Source organism: Macaca nemestrina, chromosome 3, assembly GCF_043159975.1.
Source record: "Macaca nemestrina isolate mMacNem1 chromosome 3, mMacNem.hap1, whole genome shotgun sequence".
Taxonomy (NCBI): domain Eukaryota; kingdom Metazoa; phylum Chordata; class Mammalia; order Primates; family Cercopithecidae; genus Macaca; species Macaca nemestrina.
In genome coordinates, this window is record NC_092127.1 from 140957878 (window position 1) to 140978185 (window position 20308).

At 39.2% G+C, this 20308-nt stretch overlaps 1 protein-coding gene across 8 annotated transcripts in view; it reads left to right on the forward strand.

The window, feature by feature from the left end:
* The window catches only part of LOC105477237 (Fraser extracellular matrix complex subunit 1), a 488217-nt gene that overhangs the window by 196011 nt on the left and 271898 nt on the right, over positions 1-20308 (forward strand). For 6 of the 8 annotated variants that reach the window (XM_071093546.1, XM_071093541.1, XM_071093547.1 and 3 more), the window contains 4 exons: positions 765-872; positions 9863-9955; positions 17326-17485; positions 19171-19304. In XM_071093546.1, coding sequence (XP_070949647.1) covers positions 765-872; positions 9863-9955; positions 17326-17485; positions 19171-19304 — 495 coding nt within the window. The remainder of the gene's footprint in view (positions 1-764; positions 873-9862; positions 9956-17325; positions 17486-19170; positions 19305-20308) is intronic. The other 2 variants (XM_071093543.1, XM_071093548.1) reach the window with 1 other exon arrangement.

Consider the following 20308-nt stretch of genomic DNA (forward strand, 5'->3'; position numbering starts at 1 on the left):
TTCTGAGACCCTTAACGGAGCCAGGGTTCACTTTTCTGTTTGCGACCATTGTTTTCCTTTCCAATTTGTGACGTAATAACATAGTAACATTAACTTATGTTTATTTAATTCTCTCATGTTCATGACCCCAAATAATTTGTGAGATCCTTGTGGATACTGCCCACACTTATGCTTCATTTATACCTCAATATGCCCAGCACCCAGCCAGGCACAAAATAGTCACGCATACATGTGTTGGGGCATCTGTCTTTAAAAATCCAACTGCTTAACTCAAATCCTCGTTTCTGATGAATGTTAAGACGATGAAGTAGCAAAGAGCTGAAAAATGAAGCCTGTGGTGCTTATAGTATCTAGTGGTGAATACTGCTTTTAGGATGCTGGTTAGGGCTAGTCCAAAGTGTCATTTTCCTTTAAACCTGCTCCAATGGTTTCTGCTAGTTAACAGCAAAGCGAAACTTCAAGTCAGGGAGCAACTTGTCCTCCTATGGTTTCAGGTCAATCGATGGTTTTTACTCTGGGTATCGACAGCTCTCTGCCGCATCCCCTTGTCTTTGGCTACGTGGGTTGACTGTTGTGAAATGGATTATACTGATTATATTGCCTCGTGGGGTTTAATAAGTGCCCAGCAAGTACTGTGTGTGGTGTGCCTGTGACTTTTCTTTGTCTTTTAATTGTCCAGGATGTGGGACTATTGTTGGTGCTGCTTTTGTGTGCTCATGCCTTGACTGATCAGTTTTTAAGTCAGAGCTTATGCCTCTTTGCAGGATGCCACAATTTGGAAGCCCGATTCATGCCAGAACTGCCGTTGCCATGGTGATATCGTTATCTGCAAACCTGCTGTTTGCAGAAACCCTCAATGTGCCTTTGAGAAGGTACGGTATCCTAATTGTGTCCTACATGTATTGGTAAAGTCAGTGAAGGGTTAGGTTTTTGGATCATTTCAGACATCTGTTTTTGACATTTATTCTAATCTCTAATTGGAAGCTTAATGAAATGCAGAAGAGAATTTTAACGTACTGCATCTAAGAATATCCTAATTTCCAGAATTTTAACGTATCATATCTAAGAACATCCCAATTTCCATTTATTGGGCATTTACTCTGGGCCAGGGACTTGGCTTAAGGTCTTAATAATGTTATCCCATTTAATATTATGTGGGGTAGGTATCTTTATCCCCACTTTATAGATGAGGAAAGTGAAGCCTGGAGATTTTAAGCAGCTTAACCATGATCATGCAATTAATAAACTGCTGACTAGAGATTTTTACCTCGAGTCTGATGCCAAAGCTACTAGCATTAACTGCAGCATGCATGAACCATTGAATGGATTGAAAGTCAGAACTGACTTATTGAAAAAGATCTTCTAAAAATATCATTTGGGTCTGCCACTGATTGTATTATTGTGCTACCACTGGGCTCCCTAGGAACATAAGCACGTCTTTGACTCAATAAATCTCTTTGTATTTGACCAAGTCTGTGACTGGTATTTCCTCCCTTCCCTTCTGTTAAAAATTTTCAGTTTTTTTCTGACTACACATCTATTCTGTTAGAATAATACTTTTTCTAGTTGCTGACTCTTTTCTTTTTAAAGTGAACCTATTTTTTAAAAAAGCTTAAGCTTTAAATTTGAACTTTTGAAACTCCCAGGACAAGACCAATTATTTTATTCATAAAGCATTCTGTCAATTTTAAGTTTATTTTTCTAGTTTTCGACTCCTTCCAATAATTAATCTTGAGTCTTTATGCCATCTAATGCTAATAAGTTTCTGTTTGTACCTGACATTGGAGCGAAGGTATGCCTTTAAGGGTATTCCTTCATTTCTGCATGAATGTATTCCTGAGAAGCTGGGAATATTTTAAGTATTGGCATACTTGATAAGATTTTATTGTATGTTATGGAGCTTTATGTTTATGGGGTAAATATTCCCTAAAAAAATCACTATTTGGTTTGCTAATAAGTAAGTCAAGTCAGACTCTGAGCTGGTGGCAAAAACGCCATGAAAAATGCCCTTCCCCACTTCATGTGAAGAATTGTGTTATCATGGAAGAAGCCCTGAACTACATGTTAGAAGACATAGATTACATTGCTGAAATCTAAACATGCTCTGTATCAGGGGTTAGCAGACTAAATCTGGCCCACTGCCTGTTTTTGTACAGCTTATGATCTAAGAGTGGCTTTTACATTTTGAAATGATTGAAAAAATAAAAACCAGTATTTTATAATGTGAAAATTATGTGAAATCAATTGTCACCATTGATGGAAACACAGGCTCACTTATTTGTTTATGTATTGACCTTGGCTGCAACAATAGCATTGTATTGTTGCCATGTAGACCATGTGTGACTCTCAAAAGCCAGATATTTACTGTCTGGCCCTTCACAGAAAAAGTCTCCCATCTTTGTTATATATCAAACTCATAATTTCACCTCTTCCTAATTTGCTCTCCTAATTTTTCTCATCTTGGTTAAATGGCGACCCCATTCTCCCAGTTGCTGTGGCCCAAAAACTTAGCATCACCTTTGACTCCCCACTTTCTCCCACATCCCATATCTAGTACATTAACAATCCCCTCCCAGCTCTTCCTTCATGAAACAGTAAATTCCAAATGTGACTTCTCTGCTGTCAGTCTGGTTCCATTATTATCATCCTTTTGTCTGGATTCTCACAATAGCCTCTTAACTGGTTTCACTGTTTCTATACTTGCCTTTTTCACTGTAATCTTGATATAATAGAGACATTGATCCTAATAAAATTGAACTCAGATCATGTTGCTTCTCTCCTTAAACCCCTCCAGTGGCTTCCAGTGGCTTCTCTTCTCAAAGTAACATTTCACAACGTCCTTTAAGCTACTACTGTGCCCCTCTAATTAATATTCTATTGTTTTCTCCCTTGCTCACTGCCTCAGACACCAAGCCTCCTTGCTGTTCCTTGAATTTATATGTATATATCTGAGAAGGAACAATTTCAGAGGGAACAGCAAAGTGCAAATGCTCTATGGCAGAAGAGTGCCTGGTATGCATGTGTGTGTGTATATATATATATATGCCTGGTATGCATATTCGTATATATATGAATAAGAGAGAGAGGTGTGTTTATACACATATATGTATACATATATTGCTTGATCTTTTACTTGAAGTCTTGCCTGGATGCCATTCCGTTTAAAATTGTAAATCTCTACCCCCTACCACACATTTTGTATTCCTCTTCTAGACTTTGTTTTTCTTTCTGATACTAACTACTATCTATTTTATTGATTTTTTTTGTTTACTGTCTCTTTTATTCTCTGTATATCCACAACACCTACAATAACACCTGACACATGGTAGACACTCAATAATTTTTTTTTTTACTGACTGAATGAATTAATTAATGAGAGATGAGGTTAGAGGGTTGGTAAGTTTGAGGTTATCAGAGCCTTGTATGCTGTAGTATGGAGTTTGGAATTTTATTTTAAGGTTATAGAATACTAACAAAGGTTTTAGGCATAAGGGTGGAATGGCTGGCTTTTTTAGAAAAAAAGTATCTCTGGTTTTCAAAGATAATGCATAATATTAGAAATGAGGAGATCAGTTCAGAGGCTGAGAGAATCACCCAGAGAGGATGAATAGCAGAACTGGAGCACTGGTAGTGTAGGGATCAAGAGATAAGGGCAGGTATGACCTAAATCAGTAGAACTAGATGAAGGTAGGAGGGTGACAGAAAGGAAAAGGAGAAATGACTGCCATATTTATGGGTTAATGACTACTTGGTTAGCTGAGTCACCAACTGATATTGAGAATATAGGAGAATGAGGAAAAACAGCCCATCTGGGAAAAATGGCGATTTCAGTTTGGGACATATTGGTTTGAAATGTCTGGGAAAGACCCAGGTGGATATGTCAGAATGGTAGCTGGATATGTAAGTCTAAGGCTCAGAGGAGAAGATGGGGCTGGAGATATAATGTAGCTGTCATCAGCACATAGATAGTATTGCAAACATGTAGAATTAAAGAGCTCATCCAAAGATATTGTGTGGAAAAGGGTACAAGATGAAGGATGGAATTTGGGGAGTACAGTCACTTAAGGGGAGGTGAGCATCAGAGAAAGTGCTTAAGAAGATTGAGAAACTGTGGTCAGAGAGGTGAAAGGAAAGAAATGGTCAAAGAAGAGAGTAATATTATAGTCACCAAGGGGAGTAGAAGATGCCCAGAAAGTTTGTATTAACCGTGTTGAGCACAGTTAAAGGAGTAAGTGGGAGGAGAACTTCATATGGCCCTTCAGATCTGGCAGCATATAGGCCACCGATGGCCATGCTGTGGTTGATCTCAATGGAGTAGGGGGAGTGGAAACTGTATTGCAGAGCATTGATTAAAGGAGTGAATGGAAAGTGGGGAAAGGAAGGCTCAATAAAGGCCATCCTTTCAGGAGCTTGACTGGGGGGGTGGAAGGAGAGAAATGGGGCTTTAGGTAGGCAGCATTCCATCTGAGAGGTTTCTCTGAATCTCCCATCCCCCACCATCAAACCCTTCAGTGTGCTTCCACGGCACTTTGTGCTTGCCCTATTCATACCCCTTGACCAGACTGCAATGCCTGTTTACTTATCCGCTTTTTCCTCCAGATTCTTAGCTCCTTGAGAGCAGGAATCTTGCTGTCTTCACTATTGCAGCCCATTGAACAGCACAGTAGGCAGCACACAGAAGTCACCTAGTCAACATTTTTGGAATGATTGCACAAGGGAAGGGAGAGGGTTTTGTTTTGTTTAATATTTTAGTTTTTGATATTACCGTGAAAGAGATATAATCACCTTAGGAGGGAAAGGGTAATAGCCCAGACTAGAGAGAGAAATTGAAAAGATGGGAGTGAGAGGGGAGGAGAGACAGAGTAAGTGAATTAGAAGGACTGGTTGCTGGACATTGAGGCTAACATGAATAGGAGAATGGGAGGCCAGCTGGGGGTTGAATGACTGGAAGGTAAAGAAGTACTCAAGGATCTCCCTGGAGGAAATAAGGGTGAGAGGGTGCTAAAAACTAGGAGGCCCAGGTTCATTGGGGTGTGGACAGATTTTAAGGTTGGCCACGGCTGTGTGAAATAAAGATGAAAGTCACTTGAATTGAGGTGGTTAAGAGTGTATAAAGATAGAATATCATTTTAATGGGCATTGAAGTTGTCTAGAATGATCTAGACACAGGTAGAAAAAGAAACAGAATCCAGGTATCAAGTCTTTACTGAGTGAATGTTAGGAAGTGATCAGCAAATTTGTGGATGAAGGCAATATAGGAATCAGAGAGCATGAACTCTAAAGAAAGAGGTTCCTTATCTGTAAAATGAGAGGCTTGTACCAGATGATCCAATCATAAGAAACATTTTCAACTCTAAGATCATAGAATTATTCCACAGAGCTTTTGGCCTCTTTATTTCAAGTAATGAACTAGGATCATAGAGTGGAAGAACTAGAAGGGATCTTTAGAAATCATTTAGTCAGACTTCCTTGGTCTGTAAATAAATCAACTGATTTTTAGTGGTTTAGTCACTTACCCAGAGCTAGGAGGTGGTATGGCCATGTCAAGAACCTTGGGCCTTGGCTCATGTCCCAGTGTGAATTTTACTCTACTGTGTTGCTTTTAAGTTTTCCTCTGTGCTTTCAGTAGCATGTGTTGCTGTTATTCAAATCGGCTGTGCTACCCTTATGTTAGTATGTGGCACAAGTTCTTGAATCACCACTGTTCCTAAATTAAATTATTATTTTATTTTAGACAGAGTTTCACTCTGTTGCCCAGGTTGGAGTGCAGTGCTGCGATCTCTGCTCAGTATAACCTCTGCCTCTCGGGTTCAAGCGATTCTCCTGCCTCAGCCTCCCAAGTAGCTGGGATTACAGGCATGTGCCACCACATCCAGCTAATTTTGTATTTTTTAGTAGAGACGGGGTTTCACCATGTTGGCCAGGCTGGTCTCTCACTCCTGACCTCAAGTGATCCAACCGCCTCAGCCTCCCAAAGTGCGGGATTATAGGTGTGAGCCACCACACTGGGCTTATTACTGTTAATAACTTGTTTTTCTTTTTATCATTTTTTACCTTTTTGAAGCCGTTTGTTTTGGTTATGGATTGACTAGAAATAACCTAGTGTCAATGGCAATTCTGAAAGATATTTTTTATAATCTATCATTTACTCATTCTGTAATCACAGGTAGTGGATTCCATATCCGTATCTTATCTGCATATAGAATAGCTAGCTGGATAGGGACAGAAAGACAGACAAACAGGCAGAAAAAGATGGAGAGAAAGAACATAAAGGTATTTAGAACCTTGAATAGTTAACCCAGCTCTGTCAGAAGCTATCCTGTCTAAGGATTTCTGGAGAATATGTCTGCACAAAAGACAACGCCATGCAGAGGAGCATGGTGTTATGTGGTGAGGTTTTGGTTGCAAACCTCAATGCAGATAATAATGACATTTACCTAATAAAGTTTTGTAAAAATTAAATTAACTTTCTCTCTCTCTATCTATCTATCTATATATATACACACACATACATATATGTCTGTACGTGCATATATGTATATATGCATATAAATGTGTAGAGGAGTACCCTGCTATTGTAAGCACTAAATAAGTGTTAGCTATAATGACCAAATTGTCATCATTATTGTTGGTGATTCTCCTGGGTCCTAAGCAAGTAATCTTGCCCCCGGCAATCTTCGCTGATGTCTTTTGCCCCTGCAATCACTTTCTAAAGCACAACACTGCAAAGCCTGGAGAAGGAGTCCTTTGTGTTCCATGCAGCCCACAGCTCACCAAGCCATTCAGGGTTACATGGTTAGGTGGCAGGAACTCCCTGATTCTCATTCTTCAACCACTCACATGCAAATTTTTTTTATATATATAATGAAAAAGAGGTTTAATGGACTCACAATTCCACAGGGCTGGGGAGGCCTCATAATCATGGTAGAAGGCAAAGGAGGATCAAAGACATATCTTACATGACGGCTGGCGAGAGAGTTGTGCAAGGGAACTGCCATTTATAAAACCATCAGATCTTGTGAGACTTATCCAGTATCACGTAGGGATTATGGGAGCTACAATTCAAGATGAAATTTGAGTGGGGACACAGCCAAACCATATCACTATAATAAAATTGTTATAATATTCGATTTTTTGGGGAATATATTAATCCATGAGCTCTCTAATATTTATTTATTTATTTTTTAGAGACAGGGTCTTGTTCTGTCACACAGGCTGGAGTGCAGTGGTGCAGTCATAGCTCACTGCAGCTTTGAACTTCTGGGCTCAAGTGATTCTCCTGCCTCAGCCTCCTAAGTAGCTAGGACTATAGGCATGTGCCACCATGCCCGCTAATTTTTGCATTTTGTTTTGTAGAGACAGGGTTTTGCTATGTTGCCCAGGCTTATCTTGAACTTCTGGCTTTAAGTGATCCTCCCACCTCAGGTTCCCAAAGTGCTGGATTACAGGAATGGGCCACTGTGCCTGCCCCCATATTTAACAAATGGGTAGCAGGTCAGGTACACAGGCTCATTTAACATCTAGTGCAACCCTCTTCTAGCCTGTCTTCCTTTATAATAGAAGCAGAAAAGCTAAAAATATTTCCCAGACTCTTTTGTAACTAGGGTTCTAGTTTCCACCAAGTATAACCAAATGTCTGGTTTCCCTTGAGCAGTCTGGTTTATGCCTGTTGTCCTGGCATAATTTTTTTGCTATTATACTTTAAGTTCTAGGGTACATGTGCACAACATGCAGGTTTGTTACATACGTATACATGTGCCATGTTGGTGTGCTGCACCCATTAACTCATCATTTACATTAGGTATATCTCCTAATGCTATCCCTCCCCCCCCCCTTCCCCACAATAGGCCCTGGTGTGTGATGTTCCCCTTCCTGTGTCCAGGTAATCTCATTGTTCAATTCCCACCTATGAGTGAGAACATGCAGTGTTTGGTTTTCTGTTCTTGCGATAGTTTGCTGAGAATGATGGTTCCCAGCTGCATCCATGTCCCTACAAAGGACACGAACTCATCCTTTTTTATGGCTGCATAGTATTCCATGGTGTATATGTGCCACATTTTCTTAATCCAGTCTGTCACTGATGGACATTTGAGTTGATTCAGAGTCTTTGCTATTGTGGCAAAATTTTTATTCCTCTTTTAACTTAATTCTTTCATGTTCCACCAGAAGTTCAATAGATAGACCAAGTTGGGAACCATCCTCTCCCCTCCCGCTACTGCCACTAGCAAAAAAAAAAAAGAAATATATACACACACACACACACACATATATATACATATATACACATATATATACATATATATACACACTCACACATATACATTCACACACACATATTATATTTATAAAATGAGCTTTGAGGGCCAAATCTGAAAATTAGCTTTTATGTAAAACAAAGAAAACTAATTTGGGGACATGAAACATTCCTTGAAGTCTTCCATTCTACCTGTCTTTCTCCCCTGCTCCTGGCTTCCATGTTAGAATATCAACACTTAGATCATGTTATTATCTATCTGTATGAAATTCTTAGTGGAAATTAGGCTAATGTAGTTTCTCTAATTGTTTTAATGGAAATCAGACAAGTGTAGTTTTATCTTGGGGTTCAGAGGACACTTTTCTGAAAAGTGATTAATGTTGCATAGTATGTATAATTTCATAAAATCCCATGTCATATAAGTTTTATTCTTTATCAAAAAAATAGGAATTTAGTGGTCACTTGATTGATATATTTGTCTGTTTAGTGGATTAATGGTTGTAAAAACTTAGTCCTATTTCCCGTCCACTCTTATAAATATAATTATATGATGTTAGAATTCTCTCATAGGTACAATTTTTTTTTAAATGGAAGCAACCAAAAATAAATAAATAATAAATATTAATAACATTAACACACATGCACACACACACAGACACACACATTTTTTTTTAAATTGCACTGGTTGAAATTTGGTAGACTTTTATCCTGTGGATAAGTCATGATTTCCTGGCTAATGTAGGGTCTCCTACCATTTATGCTCAAAATCACTCATTGCCTGTTCTACCACATCACTAGACTCGAGAAAATCCTAAGTAGAGGAGCAGCATGAGTAAGAAGATTCAATATGAGAGTCATGGGTCTCAAAGACAAGCTAATGCTCTTCACTCTGTATTTTTAATAACTCTTAGATAAACAGATTCTTTACAGTGGTGATTGGATGGTTGACATGTGACACCTCCCCAATAAATCCTGGGGTATCAGGTGGTAGCCTATTCTCTTGATAGTATCAAGAAACACAATTGCAATTGTAGAAGCCCTGAAAACAATGTAGATCTTTACTAGAGCTTAGGAATTCTACTCAGCTTACCGCAGTGTGTATATATGATACCTCTGCAGAGATATTACTTCCTCTCAGAACTTTGTCCTGCAACCTCCTGTCCCAGGTAAAAGTTACCCATGAGAACTTCAGCTGCTGCACTGGCTGCACAAGGCTGTCTAAGACACCAGACAGCTGGAAGACCTGCCAGCTCTGTGGCCAACCCCCCACCTGAGTCTTCTTCCTCTTCTTGGCAGGCGGAAACTGCTTATCTTGTGTGAATCTCCGAGGATTTCTAGTGAAACAAAGTCTCAACTTCATCACATGTGAAAAGATGTAGACACTTTTTTCAAGGAAATTACTTTTACAAAGGGGGTTCATTTTATCTTTGAGTGAAGCTTGTCTGGACACAGAACCTTTCTTTTCAGTCTATTCTTTTAATCCGGTCTGTTGTTGTCACCTCAGAAATGCATGAGATTTAGTGAATGTAAGATGACGGGGTCTGATGAACTATTGTGACTCAGTGTGTGCTACTGCTGTTTTACTTTGAACTGCTTTTAAACGCTCAGGGAGAAGTGCTTCAAATTGCTGCCAACCAATGCTGCCCTGAGTGTGTTTTGAGGACTCCAGGATCTTGCCATTATGAAAAGAAAATCCATGAGGTAAGTGTTTTCTGACCCAAGGTTGTTTCTGTGTCTGCAAATCTCTGACAAGAGAAAAACTGAATGTTAAACTTGTGGTGATGAGAGTTTTTTTCTTTGCCTGGATTGTGGAGGATCTGAAGCCCAGTTGATGTTCTGTGAGCATTTAGGTTTCTTGTATAAGAGTAAAACATTCTGTAGGCTCTACATAAATATTTGTAGATTGAATTCATGTCTGAGGATGTTGATGTTGAAGAAGTTGTGATGCTAAATAATAAAAGTACCTCCTTCCTTTTGTGTACTACATACATTTTAAATTTGATAGTTACAAACAATTCTGAGCTGGTGAGTAGAGCAGACTTTATTACTCCCATGTTAAATATGAAAAAAATTAATTGCAAAGAGCTTAGGTACTTGCCCAATGTCATATTACTAATAAATGGTATAACCTGGTTTAGAACCCTGGTCTTCTGACTCCTAATTCAGGGCTCTTTTTACTATAGTTGAAAATTTCAACTTAGCAATCCTGGCATTTTAAACTTTGTTGTGGGAGCTGTTCTTTGCATTGCAGGACATTTAGCAGCATCCCTGTTCTCTTCACACTAGATGCTAGTAGCATCTCTCTGTCATGACAACCAGAAATGTTTGCAGACGTGGCCAAATTTCCCTTAGGGGCAAAATGCTCACCTTCCCCCTGTTTAGAACTACAGGACTAGAAATCTATTCTCAAGTTTTAAAAATTATACTTTCTCATTTCAGATCATTCAGAATTAATTTAGAAATACTAAATATGATTAAAAAGTACAACTGCAAAGTCTATAATAGAAATTATGAAAATAGACAGTTTATCTTCGTTGATACATAAATGTTACCTGAGGTAGTAGGTAAGGTTGAATACGATGGAAAGAGACTTTGCTTTAATCCTCATCTTCCAGCTGATACAAAACTTTCCCCAAGTTAGTGTCTCTCTATTCAGGAGAGAGCATAGGTGAGTAGGATTTGATATATCTACTTTAGGCTGTTATTCAGTGTGGGGACCTGAAACTCAGAAAGCACAGTGCTCATTTCCCTGTGGGACAGGATTATCTTACTTGAGCCACTGTTTCCTAATTACACAAGGAAGCCACTGTTTCGCTTCTGCACAATGTGTTGCTGAAAGACACCCAAGCAGGATCTACAATGAGAATGTCTTCAGACCACATACCACTATGTGCTGCTCAATTCAGCCTGCGTTATGTAGGGTGGTGTTGTCTTCAAATGTCACAGAAGAAAATCCCTATGAACTGAAAAGTGCTGCAGAGCCGAGTGGTGATGAAAATAATTCCAGTTCAGAATGATTATGTTAAGCGTATGGTTCAGGGTGAAAAATACCAACCTGAATCTTTCAAGTGAAGGAGTTGTTAGGAGCCAAAATAAGTCCAGGATCTGGGGAAAAAGAAAACAGACATATCAAATAAGAGGTGGTACCAGGGACATGGGAGGTCAGAATTCAGTAAATCTTTGCATGGACCACACTAATGACATCATATGTTTCTCATGTCATGTGTGTGCACATGTGTGCAGTCTTCTTTTCTTAATTTAAGATGCCTGAGAATATTGACAATATTTTCTATATTTTTACAATTATCTTCCCTGCCTCTCACTTATGTGGCACTTAGTACTGAACTTTTCCCGGAGCAGGTGCTCAATAAACATGGGTGAATAAAAACTCAAAAAATTAGTACATCTTTTCTCCAGCTTCTCCATGACCTCATCTTAAGGGCATGTTGGTCATTAACCAGTGTGGCTGGGTAGCTCTAGGACCACAGATCTGCCATGGGTTAGTTATATATCCTCCTAGCCTCCCACTTTTGCAGGGAGAGTTCAGAAAGTTCTCCCGCTGGTCTTTCTTCTCCCTGCTTCCCTTGTGGTTCATCCGTCTGCAATAATACACCATGCAGAAAGCTCTAAACTGGGTAAGAATATACCCATGTGTTGCTTTTCCATATGTGACTTTCAAAATTTACTCCCTCTGAAAATGTTATATTTCTGGTATTTGATGTAACTGAGCAAAAGGATGGATTTCAAAACCATAGTTTTTTGGTGAAAAATCTCCAGTGGATTGCTTCTTCAAATAGAGCTAGAAGATGGATTTTTTTTTTAAGGTGAGATAAAATCTTCTAATTTTAGTCTTAATAAAGTTAACATAATTATGTTTCTTGTCTTTCTGTCCTTCCTCTCTTTCTTTCTTCACTTCCTCTAGCTTCTTACCAAACACTCCTTAGTGTATTAATTTTCTTGAGTGGGTTAAATGTTTGTTTGGTCTGGTCTGGGTCTCACGTCATCACTTGCATCACTAGTTTTGTTTGTTTGTTTATTTTTGACTCTTGTAGCATTTCCTTTCTTGCTTGTTTGGGGAGCAGTTTCCAGGGTACTTTTCCCTCCTGCTGAATAGCAGTGATCCTCTCTCTTTGGCCTCTGGCTTGCCTCCCTAGGGCAGGTAATGGAGACTCGCAGTAGCTATAAAATAGCCTGGCATTTTAAGAACTTTGGAATGGGGATTTGAAGTGGAAGATTTCCCCTAAGATAGATTGAGAAGAGGATTTAGGATAGACTGGGTATGGCAGGAGGGGAGGCAGTTGAAGTGATACTGTCCCCGAAGAACATGGTTCAAACAAAGAAAAGTGAAGGACTGGCTGAGCTAAGGGCTGCATGAGAAGACTACCCTTTAATAAAACAGTGGAACCTCCTGAGAGGTCCTCCTTTGCTTGCAGAGGAGGCAGCGTCTTATACAACTGGCATTTCAGCAAGTCAAGGCAAGTCTCAAGATCTTTACTGGAGTGAGGAAAACTCTTGAACCTTTTGGCTGACTCCAGGTTATTTGAGAGTGTTGCATGGGTTTATTACAGCCAGGATTTGGGGGATCATTTCATCTATGACCTTCACAAAGCTATACTTTGAAATTAACTTTTGGATTTGTGCCTTGCTATGCCAACCAGCCAGGGAGGCAAGCCTCAAATGTGTTTTAGTGTTATTTGAATACTTTTTTTCTGTGCTTTCCCCACAAATTACCTTGTGAAAGGGAGGCGAAAGGACCATGAATCCCCTTTTTTTCTTTACTAATCTAACCTCAGCACCAGATAATGTCAAATCTGGGTAGATGGGACTTGAAGGTTTACTGAAAAGTGAAATGGCAGGTGGTAATGCCCTAGTGCCCAACCCAATTAAATAGAGGACTAGGAAGGGACAGGCCTGTTCACTTTGTTTGTCAGGCTAAAAGGAGAACTAATTTATGTGTGTGAGGCAAGAAATAAGTATTGAATTCTTCAGCCTTGTTCTCCTCAAAGTAGAGGATGTAATTATAATATTCACTGAACGTTCCCAGATATTTAGTATTCTGGATCTATAACTCCATAACAGGAACAAATTATATGAAGAAAAATTATATTTTTGTTCTGTCAGTAAGCCAGGCAAGTGCTTTATGACCTTATCTTTCTTTTGGACTTATGTCAACAGTCAAGCCAACTTGTTAGTTGACTATGCAGGAGAATATATTTAAGATGTTGTCTGCAGAGTTCGCTTCTGCGCAGTGTCAAGATGTCATGTTTTCAAAAAGGTATTAATGAGGTTAAGATGGCACAGGTAAAACAGGGTCCTGTGGGAACGTTGCTTTGTGTATCTATTATTCCTTCATTTTACAGAGCTCTCTTTGCTGCTACAGTGTTTATAAAAAAATAATGCTTTCATAAATGTATATGAAGAAAACTACTGATATGTGTGTGTGTGTGTGTGTGTATATATATATATATATATGCATGTGCTGATGTCTTGATCTCTAGGCTGGGTATGTTGCATGCATTATCAATCCTCAGAACACTCACTCTGGGGAAAGAGGTGTCACTGTTTCAGGGACAGGCATAAGAGATAAAAATGGAGTGAACTTAGGTGACTGGTCTCCTGGAGAGATGTGAGAGGGATTTCTTTTCATCACTTCATCACGCTGCACACTTTGGATCACCATCTGGACTTTCATCCATGGCTTTGACATCAAGAAGTGGAGACTTTTTTTTTTTTTTTTTTTTTTTGAGATCGAGTCTCGCATGATCTTGGCTCACTGGAACCCCCGTCTCTCAAGTTCAAGTGATTCTCGTGCCTCAGACTCCCAAGTAGCTGAGGCTATTGGCACCCGCCACTGAACCCAGATAATTTTTGTGTTTTTAGTGGAGATGGGGATTCACCATTTTGACCAGGCTGGTCTCGAACTCCTGACCTCAAGTGATCCACTCGCCTCAGCCTCCCAAAGTGCTGGGATTACAGGCATGAGTCACTGTGCCCGGCCTGAATGTTATTCTTAATTCCCACAATTCTCAAGCTTTTGGGAAGGGAGAACCCATTGCTTAATTTTACATCCCTTGAGTTAGATAATAAATTTACGTGATGAGAGAGAGTGGGTACTGAAGAGATCAGCTGATATAGCCCTCTTACATTACAGATGAACAACTTTGGTGATAGGCAGGCTGTTGTTATAATGAATTTTTCTGGTCTCTGTCTGAAAGGTAGTGTGGCTGCAATGTTTTGGAAACAACAGTGGTGTTTCTTGGTAGTAACAAAAGGTCTTGTTTTATGAAGTGGAATGTCTAGATGTTTAGAGCAGTCTTCTAATTTTTAATAAAATGAAGTTTACTTCAAGTTGTTCTATACAGTCTTTAAATTAAGACTTTAAGATTTTACTTTAAATATATATAGTCAAATATATATATAATTTAAAGACAATTAAAGACTATAGAGTCTTTAAATTAAGACTTTAATTTTGACTTTAAGGTATATAAATGATTAATTAGATATTTTAAACAATAATTTGCTTTCTGATGACAAAAAATATTTTATTGGGGAAAATTTAGAAAAGAAAAAAGTATACAAGCAGAAAAAATATCACCAGTAATCCGAATACTCTGAAAACCACTGTTAATATTCTTTTGGTTTTGGTGGAGGAATTGGCAGTGGAGATAGATAATACATACAGATATATGTTTTAACGTCATTGGAATTATGCTGTGTTTTATGTCTTACCTTCTTATATAACACTATATTATAAATAGTTCCTTAGTGTACTCTTGGAGAACATGATTCCCTGTTATTAGATATTTGTGTAGCTTCCAGATTTCACTAAAATATTTCCAATTTCACTCTAAAGAACAATAGATGGAGTTTCTTGTATTTAAGCCTTTTGTGTGTCATTAATCACTACAAAAAGTGAAATTAGTAGGTCAAACCATCTAGAGTTTGGGTATTGAGGCTGTGACATCTTTAGTCATTAAAATGTAAGTCTTCTGTGTCTAGTGATAAGCCCAGGGGAAATACCACAGATAGTGCATCCTCTTTTCAAGTGTGATTATCCCGGGGAGGCCTCTCCTGGTTGAGTGATTCCAGGTGTTATCGCGAGGGAACGCTTTGTGTGAGAGAGAATTTCTTTCCCTTCACTATAGCTTCACCAGCTCTAGGTACTGTGAACTTTAAAGTCTTTTCATATCAGATATTTAAAATGTTATCCAAGTTTTATTTTATAATTAGTATTTTTTACAATTAATAAATTTGAACATTCTATAAGTTTATTGCTATTTTTAAAATTTGAAAGGTCTTTTTCTTCTTATAAATGCTTTTATATATTAGAGTTTAGTTCTAATTAATATAATCTGTAATTTTTAAAGTCAGTTTGTCCTTTGCCTTTTAATTTTATTTTATATATTTTAATCATGTATTTTTGGCAGATTTAAAAAATTTAGCTCATTCAAACCTATCAATTTTCTTTTAAGTTCTTTCTTTGCTTTCATGTGTAGGCCTTTTCAAGAATAAAGGGCAATTGCCCTGTCTTTTATTAGCCCACAGTTTGTGGACTTGCCCATTTCTATGCTGTACTAAATTTGAAATTTACATATAATTGTAGCAGAAGTAAAAATGGATGGCACAGGACTTGACCTTTGTATCTGTGTCCGTTCCTACTACTTACAATCAACACAAGGTGTGGAAGAAGGGAGGAAAGTCAGGAACTCATTCAATAGAAATGGGAGAACATTGAGCATCTTTTTATTTTAAGATGTTTAATTGACAAATGAAGATCAAATGTAGTCAAGATGTACAACACAGTTGGATATGCATATATATTGTATAATCATTACCACAATCAAATTAATTAACTCATCCATTACCTCCCATGCTGTACCTTAGATCCTCAGAACTTGTTCATCTAATAGCTGGAAGTTTGTAGCCTTTGGGCAACATCTCCCCAGCCCTGGGTAACACTGTTCTACTCTGGATTGAGCACCAGTGCACTGCACACCTGAGTGGCTCTTTAGCAGGCCACCTCATTTAACCCTTGGAAGAGCCCACTGGTGAAGGGAATGTTGTCATACCATTTAATTATTATAGACAAAGAAACTGAGATTGAAAAAGATGAAGTCACTTACTTATAGTTTCCAAGGCAGGAAGGGCTGAGCTGGGATCTGAGAACGTGCATGTGGCCAAGTAAATCCTTGGTTTGTGCAACTCACTGCTTGGGTACATTATTGCCTGGTTGTGCTCCCTGTTGGCTATTGCACTTTCCTCAGGACCATGAGATCACTGGAACAGAGAGAGACAGAAAGAGATAAGAGAGAAGCCGGGAGCGGAATACGGGAACTAATCAAGATAAAAAGTAAAGTCAAGGCCGGGCGTGGTGGCTCAAGCCTGTAATCCCAGCACTTTGGGAGGCCGAGACGGGTGGATCACGAGGTCAGGAAATCGAGACCATCCTGGCTAACACGGTGAAACCCCCTCTCTACTAAAAAATACAAAAAACTAGCCGGGCGAGGTGGTGGGCGCCTGTAGTCCCAGCTACTCGGGAGGCTGAGGCAGGAGAATGGCGTAAACCCGGGAGGCGGAGCTTGCAGTGAGCTGAGATCCGGCCACTGCACTCCAACCTGGGCGACAGAGCGAGACTCCGTCTCAAACAAACAAACAAAAAAAGTAAAGTCAAAGAAAGGAAACAGGATCAGAGAGAGCTACTGAAAAGGATATAGTCATTATGAAGAACACAGTAAATATATGTGTATTTGAACTGGGAAGAATGTTTTAAATGATAGGAGACTAGGTTATTTTTATTTTCTTTTTGTATTTTGTATTTACAAATTTTCTGAAATTTGTAAATAAAAAATCTTAGGGTAATAGAAAGAGAAAGTCCATGTTTAAACGCGCCTTTGACTTGGAACATTGCAAATTCCACTCTCAACCTTGCGAGCTCATAGCTTTCTTCTGCCTTTCCCTGAGCTCCATCCTTAGTTTGTGTAAAAGAAGATTTGTTTCTGTTTGGCTGAATGAAAACCTGTATTTTGGCACTAACTTTTTTTTGTTTGTTTGTTTGTCTCCCTGACACACAGCATGGGACGGAATGGGCCTCTTCTCCATGTAGTGTGTGCTCTTGCAATCATGGGGAAGTCCGATGTACCCCTCAGCCATGCCCACCGCTGTCATGTGGACACCAGGAGCTGGCATTCATCCCTGAAGGAAGCTGCTGCCCAGTTTGTGTGGGCCCTGGGAGTGAGTATGAGCTTGTAGAAGTGGACCCTCTTTGCTTGGGAGGTTCATATGGCAGTACCCCAACTCTACTCTTTTTTGCTCAGTGTGGCTCAAAGATTTCCTAACCCCATTCCATGTTGGAACCGAGTGCAAAACCTTGCACTGGGCAGGGTGGAGTGTCCCAGAGAGTGAGATTGGAACAAATCCTTAAGCGGCCTTCCAAATTTGAGATTCTGTGAGTTTCTGATATTTATCCCTCTGCATTCACAGCTTCTTAGATGCAAGAAAATAGGGAAAAGATCCTTTGATATGATTCCATAAGGCCAAGGTGGTTCCTTTTGCCTCCTTAGTGGACAGAAAAAGGAATAAATCAGTTCTCTATATAGTATTGTCAACACTAATTCTGTTGGCTTGTCTTTGAGATGACGTAACATCTTTTTCCAAGATATACACGACAGGAAGCATGCCTTTTATTTATCTTTATTTCATCCCCACTGAAGAAAGTATGCCCGCCTAGAAACCAAAACACCCAGATTTTGTTCAGCAAGCCAGAGTCAGACTTTTAGGCCCTCTCCTTGGAATCCACACTTGTTCCCATACTCTTTTTATTACATTTTGAGGATCTATGTCCCTTTCCATTTTTATAACTAGGTAGTGTATACTATATAATAAATAGGAATTATTATCATTGCTGTATTATGCTCTCTCACAACATATAATAGCTAGAATACTTTTATTTAACAACTGAAACGTACACTGTATTCTTGCTTTTTCTCGTTAAAAAGATACCTCATTTCTTTCTGATCCCCAGTTATTCCATTTCCAGTAATGCTTTATTTACCCTAGAGAATTCCAGGGATGAAAAAATATGCCCAAGAATTGATGAAAGGAAAATGCTTGCCTCATGCATTTCAGATGTCACCTACCAGAAAAGGACTGACAGATGTTTTGGGCTAAATAACCAACCCTATAAGTGAAAATACTTGGAACAACAGAGTTGGGGGTGGTATGGGGAGTAGGCTGTCTGAGTTTGTGGGACTCTTTCTTAGGTCCTCAGAGGCTTTCTCATTGACTCTCCATGAGAAAGAATTTGGAAGTATTTTCCTGGAAAGATTGGAGGATCAACTGGGGCCAACAACATAATTTGCAAAACTGTAGGGTCCCTTTTTCAAAAATCAAGAGGGGAAAAAGCTTTTTTGTTGTTGTTTTTTTGTTTGCCTCTGTGATCTCTTTCTCTCAACCTGTCATATTTGTCAAGTTTTTTAGTTGCTATTTAATGTTTTCCTCCCTCGAGCCTGGGAATGAAGGGTGAGAGGATGCCCTCACAGACACCCCAGGCTCTACCCTGTGACTTGGTGCATAGGGCGCATGCAACCTCCTGGCACCAGCCCCCAAGAGGGTTGGGGATGACAGCATTCATTGGGACGGAGTGGAGGAGCTGGTAGCTGAGAACTCATCCCAGGAAGCCAGCAGCAGGTGGGACCATGCATGAGCTGAGTCTCAAAGCTTCACCTATAAAACACAAATTCAGAGATTTCAAGATAGTGACTGCTGAGCATTGCACACCAAATACAGGACCTCCTTCTGTGCACTGGGCTTCTGACCAGTGGGCCCTGTGCAACTGCACTGGCTGCACCTCCATGCAGTCAGCCCTGGGATCAACAAATGCCATCCCACTAGTAATCCTTGTTTCTTTCACCTTCCAGAACCCTGTTCCTATGAAGGCCGTGTGTTTCAGGATGGGGAGGACTGGCAGCTGAGCCGGTGTGCCAAATGTCTGTGTAGAAATGGGGTTGCCCAGTGCTTCACAGCTCAGTGTCAGCCTCTATTTTGTAACCAGGTAAGGAAGACAACCTAAGGATGCAGCCTTCACAGGCTACTGAAGAACTTGGAGTCTCTTCTGAGATTATGGCAGGCAGGCCTCAGAAGCACTAGAAACAAGAAGCAAAGACCTTTTTGTTTTCCTTGTAATTTTGGAGACCACCTCTGAGACATTTCTTTTACCCTTAGAAACTACAGATAGGTCTAATTACCAGCCACTTAGGCTAATTGTTATATAATGCAACTGAGCCTTGAGGGTTCACACAAGGAAGCCTCCAGCTCTAATGGCAGATGCTCCAAAAATGTCAAGCTAAACATCTGGAAAATTTAATAATGTGATTAGATTTGTTATTGTTTTTCAATGCATAGGTATAGTCTGCTTTTTAAAGACATAATGCATATCTTTGAACATGATTATCCAGATGTACACAATTTAATTCTTATAGGATAATGATTCAAATTATCAAAGGATTTTCTCTGAGGACATTTAAGATAGTGGGATTTTGTTGTTCATTTAAAGCTTATCTGATTCTCAAAACATTAGCCTCTTCACACAAATTTAGAAGAGAAAATCAATTGCAAATAAATGTGGTATACATGATATTTTATATTACAGTTTTTTACTCTTCCAGAGGCTCCAATGGATGTTCCATGGAGTTGATATATAACCATGAAAGGAGTTTGCCTCCAGTCGAAAAATAGCTCATTTTTTTATCTAAGGAAAAGCTGGAAACCAACAGTCAGTTGATACAAAGCAGTACTTTGTGTCAAATAAAACAAAATCAATGACATAGCATATTGTGACAATTGGGCAATATTTTTAAAGGCGACAAAAGGCAATTAGACAAGAAATGCTAAATGCCAAATAAAGGAGAAGTGTATCTAATTGAAAGACTAGATTGTATTATCCACACCACACCAACTACTGTGCTCATGTCTCATATCCCAATTCATCACAAAGCCATGTCCTTGCTTTAAGATGGCAGATGAGCTTGTTGATAGAGTTGCACAGTGTCTTGTTCT